This window comes from Dermacentor andersoni, chromosome 5, assembly GCF_023375885.2.
Source record: "Dermacentor andersoni chromosome 5, qqDerAnde1_hic_scaffold, whole genome shotgun sequence".
Lineage (NCBI taxonomy): Eukaryota > Metazoa > Arthropoda > Arachnida > Ixodida > Ixodidae > Dermacentor > Dermacentor andersoni.
The window spans coordinates 133,674,315-133,680,314 of record NC_092818.1 but is presented as its reverse complement, the minus strand read 5'-3'; the positions used below and the strand labels follow the sequence as shown (position 1 = coordinate 133,680,314).

The 6,000-nt window shown below is 46.7% G+C and overlaps 1 protein-coding gene across 1 annotated transcript; it reads right to left on the bottom strand.

Moving 5' to 3' along the window:
* Nucleotides 1–894: 894 nt before the first annotated feature.
* Nucleotides 895–5,834, bottom strand: LOC129384792 (uncharacterized). The gene is made up of 2 exons (XM_055070380.1): nucleotides 5,008–5,834; nucleotides 895–2,016 (listed from the first exon to the last, which is right to left on the bottom strand). Exons 1-2 carry the CDS (start codon nucleotides 5,464–5,466, stop codon nucleotides 1,546–1,548), a joined length of 930 nt encoding a protein of 309 aa, XP_054926355.1. The 5' UTR covers nucleotides 5,467–5,834; the 3' UTR covers nucleotides 895–1,545.
* Between the last annotated feature and the right edge of the window lie 166 nt (nucleotides 5,835–6,000).

Here is a 6,000-nt window from a genome sequence, read left to right as displayed (position 1 = left end):
ACAGTGGACGAGGAGGTGAGGTGTTTGTCGCAACGAAATTCACAGGACAGCGGTATCAGGTACGACGGCCTCCTGCTATTTCACTGCACTGAACGAGCTCAATGCCAGAGCAATTGCTGAAGTCTGCCGATTCTTTAAACTTTCTTCAGTTGCTTCGCAATGTTCACAGGGAGTTGATGTAGAGGCCCGAGGGTGTTCCAGCGAATACTTTCAAACCTTTTTTTTTAATTGCCTGTCGCAGATAGCACAACTTTACTCCATGCCCTAGTCTACTCGAAGAGGCGGACATTTATTGCACAAAGAATTGAAATGAATAATTCAATAATTAACCAAAACTCACTAATTATGGTTTCAGCTAATCACCTTATGGCACATATTGCAATTTGCACACTCCAGTGGGTGAGACTGCAAAATTATACTCGCTTGAAAAGAATTGTGTGGATGATGCCATTTGTGAGATGTGCGCAATACTCGCAATACTCGGACCCATTACCTCAGGAGTATTTGCCGCATGGCAGGTACTTGTCTCCCTCCGATTTCCGAAGCTATCTTGCCAATGCATGCTTTTTTAAATCATATCCCACTATCTAATGCTCTGGTCGGCTCTATGGCGGTTATCTCCCTTTGCCGTCTAATGTGTTTAACTATCGACAGGAAGCTATGCTCTAGCAGGCCAGTAATCAGACTTAATAAACAGTAATTCGACAGACACTGTCCGTTCAATACGAGGCCTGCCGAACATTTGCATGTAGATACGCGCCATGAGACCTTTATGACATAGAACGAACGAATGCGGTGAGACTACAGCTAAAGCAACAAGCACATTAATGTCCAAACACCTGCCCCCTTTCCCACTCACCATCCCTCCTCTCCCCCCCCCCATTTTTTTTTTTTTTCACGTTATACAGTGTAATTGACACCAACCACACGCTGGAAAGGTTCTCTTGTCGTGTATGCAGCAAAACTGCAGCTCGGTGACATAAGCAGCAGTTGCCAGTTTATGCCACGTATGTGTCAGATCAGAATTAATGTCCGTACAATACATGTTTTCTCAAAGAGCCACTGGATGCACGGAATGCGGTTGCCAGCCTTTGGTTATGCGATATACTTTCAAACACTCAATCCGGCGGCGCATAATATTGCAAGGCCGAAGACTATTAAAACCCGAAGCCGGAATAGCATCTCGTTAAGCTTGACAAAACGCATTCGCCAGTATTAGAAAGCGTTTCTGTTCCGTGCACTGACTTTTCTACCGCGTTGCCGCATCATTGCACCGCATTAAAGTCAAACAACACTGATGCGCGCAATGCACAAAGTTCGAGAACCAATTTGCAAACCAGTCAAATCCAAGCCGGTGTCAGAAGAGGCGACAGCGGTTGGCGGGGTTCATATACGTTAATTGCGGACATCTGAAGGCGTCAGCGAAGGCATCCACGTACCTCAATGCCACATTGCAGTCTTCGCGAGTGCCTTCAGAACTTCCCGGACATTTCGCGTAACACGACGCTATAAAAAAAATCTGTGACGCCGTGTAGTCGTTGAGCCCTACGAGGGACGCCGGGGCCATTCGACCTTGGCTTCTCTCAGCAACTTCTTGACTACTGCGATGCCGTTCTTGTCGTTTTTGAGGACAGCGTAGCAGCTGCGGAAGAAGCCTGCGCCTTTCTGGGCAGTCGTCTGGCCTTTGGTCGGCACACTGACACTGTTGGCCAGACCCGCTAGCGCGTAAAGTGCGGTAAGCGTCATGTTTTGGCGAACGCTGTAGGTGTTCTGGCGTCGCCACCCGTTGCAGACGAATTCCTTGAAATTGTAACACGGTACGGCGGCGGACGCGTTAAGTGACGCGCGTAGCCTCTGCGCCAAGAGGTTGCAGCTGTCGGTGTCGCACGTAACATACCCGCCGGGCTTGCGGCCGTTAGGTCCGATGATTATGATGAAGATTACGGTGATCAAGCCCGCCGTCAGGGCCACTGTTTTCTTCACGTCGTTGAAATACCGGCACCGCTGTCTGTTTTCCTGTGAGACAAAAAAATCCATAATATACACCACAGGCTCTCGATTTACATCGTACTAAAGGGGCATGCGGGTCAGCATTAAAGTTGAGTTTACGCAAAAGGCTGTGATGTGTTGTTGTTGTTGTTCACGATGAATGTGATAAATCTATGAAGTATAACATCTATATGCCTTTCATTGATAATGAAAAGCTTTTAGATTCAGTGGAAATCACAGTTGCAACGTACTCGCTCATTAGTACGCAGACTCATACTCGCTCTATATTGATTTCCCAGAGGTGAAATAATGTGTGAGTACAAACTATGATTGGACGAGGGTATGAACATGAATGAGCGCCGATGAGTCTGAGTAAGCATGAGTGAACATATATATCTCGTCGATTGCACTTCGCTCCTAGAAGAGGCAGTACGTATGTCGAGTGAGCTCCTGAACACTTTGCGATGTGGTTAATGCGGTTCAAATGATGGATCCTGAACCTCAAAGTTGCGCGGTAATTCTACGCATGTCTCTCTCTCTCTCTCCACACACACACACACACACACACACACACACACACACACACACACACACACACATATATATATATATATATATATATATATATATATATATATATATATATATATATATATATATATATATATATATATATATATATATATATATATATATAGGCCTTGTATATATACATATACATATACAAGGCCTACAGCTCCTTTTCACCACACACACACACACACATACACACGCACGCACACGCACACACACACACTTTTTCCCACTTTGACACTCCTAATGCTAACGTATTAAAAAAACAAAAAGAAACGCCCCATCGGCGAGAATGTATTTCACATTGTGCAACAAGAACAAATCTTAATGATAAACCTTAACGGTTAACGGATAAACCCTTAAGTCATGGCGTGCGCAGTTGTGGTACGCGACATTTATTTGTCGGTTTCGTCCAGTAAAGCGGCAAGGAACAAACCACCTACATTGAGCTTCAGGTTAATTGACCCCCTCGGCATACTCAACAATCCTCCATTTCACTTCAGTGTGCCGAGTGTACTATCATGTTTCACAATATGTTCCACGTACCGCGATCTGCCAGCCAATTGCAGTAAAAAGAAAGTCGCAGTTTCGCCCGAAAGGCGAAGCACCGATTGCGATAGCAAATTAGTGGATAGCTGTCCGAAGTAAGGATAGCAGCTTTAGCGTCCGTATAAACTTGTAAGTATTCGCTTACTAACTAAATTAACATTGGTAGAATATGTAAGCGTAACTCAACGAGAACGTAGTTTTTGCTTCTTTCTTAATCCTTGTTCAGTCGTCCGTACACATTCTCTAATAGATTCAAAGCAACTAGCCCACCAACGCGTTTTAACTAAATTGTGTCACAAGCGCGGTCTCACGCGCGCACAGGTAAAGGTGAACACATCTCTTTCGATGAGCGCGGAAACTCGCTGTCGAAATGCGGGATTGAGAAATCGCAGCAGCAACAAGCGAATTGACCTTTGTACATCTCTCGCTTCAACGCGAAATAAACGTCGCAAGCACAGCGCATATGAAGCTACAGGCACTACGCGCGCTCTGCAAATATCGCAGATCGCTTTGAAGACGAGGCCCGCGCGGACGCGCACATTGGCCACGTCGCAGAGCGCTTTTAAGAGACACGAGCGCCTGCAACGCATCCCTGCAGCGTCTGTCAAAGGCGTCTACTGCCAATGTTCTTAAACATTTGTCTACTACGGCGTCCACCAATCGCAAGCCCAATGCCCTCGAAGACGCCGCAGTTGTCCCCACTCTGTACGGAGCGGTGGGCGAGGAGGACATCGAGGCACCCTAGCAGCCGCCGGAGAAGTACGCCCCTTCTCCCTCGCCTGATCCCCCTGCTTCGTGCGCGACAGGAGAGGGCAGGCTTCTAACTCTAAAACCCCTTAAACTTCGTAAAGTAGTGCCAAGCTTTGAAGAATGCAGCCTCCTGCTCGCGCGCACGAGCCATGGCCGACGCCGCGTCGCTATTGGCCTAATAGCATCACGTGGGCCCTCGCGCCGTACATCAGCGCCATTTTTGCTCGAGAAGCGTCTACGGAGTGGCGAGGAGCTCATGTTGGCGCCGTTGCTACGCTCGAGCAGTGTAGACGGCGCCAAGGTCGAGGAGGGAGCGTGAAAGAGGACAAATGAGGAGGAGTGAAAGCGGAGGAGGGGAGTGTCGCTACTTTACGAAGTTTAAGGGGCTTTATCCAGCCCTCGTTTCTCGCTCCTGCACGCGAGATTGAACCTCGTTCGCCGGCTCACCCTCGCACGCTTTCACTCGCACATACAGCATACGGCACGCGACGACGATATTATCGCCCTTGGAATTTACACGGAGCCTCACGGCGACGGCAACGGTAGAAATACGCCTGGAGTGTCCATGTAATTGCTATCGCAATAAAGTGTTTTTCTTTTTCGTAATGCTTACTTAACGTGTTCCAATGTTTTCAGTATTTGCTGTACGCTTCTCAAGGCTGTTTCCTCGCCACACTGTCATAACGGGCGTATAAAAAATAATAATTAATAATATTAATATATTAATAATCATTAATAATTAATTATTATTATTATTATTATTATTATTATTATTATTATTATTATTATTATTATTATTATTATTATTGGGAATAATAACATGCGTATGTGCTTTGAACCAGTGATTAAATTAAATTTTTTAATTAATGTCACTGACATTACGCTATGAAAATTCACTATCAACGTGACTTCCTTTCAATGTGGTCTTCAGCGGCATGCGATAAAATTAACGCTTGCGCAATTTAATTTCATCCTAATTCGTGAATTCATGGGATATAGTCCTTACATAGACTGTGAGAAAACTGAAGGCATGACGCTCTCGTGCGAGCTGTAGTGTTCCTTTGCGAGAAAATAATGTGAGCATTTCTCGTATACTTCCACAGATATATTTATATACATTTAATCAATGATAACGCATGCACTCACCTCCGGCGTTTGGCTAACATCGCCTCGAGGCGCAGACTCGACTGCTTTCGTTTGTGGGGCCTCCGCGTTCCCGACGCTGGATGGAGCCTGAGCCACGCGATCCGTTCCTGGGTTCTGAGTGCCTTCCACGGCACCCTGCAGCTTCTTTACCGGCGCAGAGTTGTCCCGGTTCCGTTCTTTGGTTTCTTCTTTATTGGTGGTCTTCTCCGTGGTTTCAAGCTTGCTGCTCGAGCTCTTCTCGGTAGGTGTAACTGAAGACTGTTCCCGGAGATCCCTGCCTCTCGTGCCCTTGTCCAGTGAACCAGGCGCAGCTGCCGAGTCCCCGGGTTGCTTATGAGCTTTCTTCGAACGACGACGCTTTCGCTTTCCTCGCGACGACTCTTGAGTGCGAGAGGCGTCGACGCTACGGGAGGCTTCGGCGTCCAACACATTAGTCGCATCAGCCGCCTTTTCTTCCATTGTAGGAAAGGGCCTATCGAACGACAGAGCAATTTGGTTTGGTTTGACTTGGTGCTTATTTGTACGGCTCAACCCACTACGGGGGATCGGCCGCTGTGAACGGCTGGCGAGACAAGACGATGAGGCACGTCTGCGCTTTGCATATCTGCACAGTTGGCGAAGCTCGCTCGGGTAGATGGTGTCATATACGGGCTGATCTTTAAATTTTCGGGAATTTGTTTAAATCGCCTGGTCGCAGATTATATAGTTTTACTCCTTCAGCTGGATTATTCGGAGAGGCGGACATTACTTGCCCAAGAGAAAGGAAGACGAAGTGAGTCCAGCCATTTCTTGGCCAATCTTACTATCATTAATCATAATTTACCTTACCTTTTGATTAACCAATTTATTTTATTTTGCTTATTGAATCATATTACCACCCGATTCGTGGCCTATCCCCCACAGCGGGTTTGTGCCGTTAACTGAGGCTTCATCATCATCATCAATCCCCCATCGTGGGTAGGAGCCACACGCATCACAGGCTACAACACCTAC

What these genes read in the sequence shown, in the direction of transcription:
- LOC129384792 (XM_055070380.1), bottom strand. Translation starts at nt 5,466, where the DNA reads ATGGAAGAAAAGGCGGCTGATGCGACTAATGTGTTGGACGCCGAAGCC. An exon ending in ATGTTAGCCAAACGCCGGAG is followed by an intron (nt 2,017 to 5,007) that starts GTGAGTGCATGC and finishes TTTGTCTCACAG; the next exon opens with GAAAACAGACAGCGGTGCCG.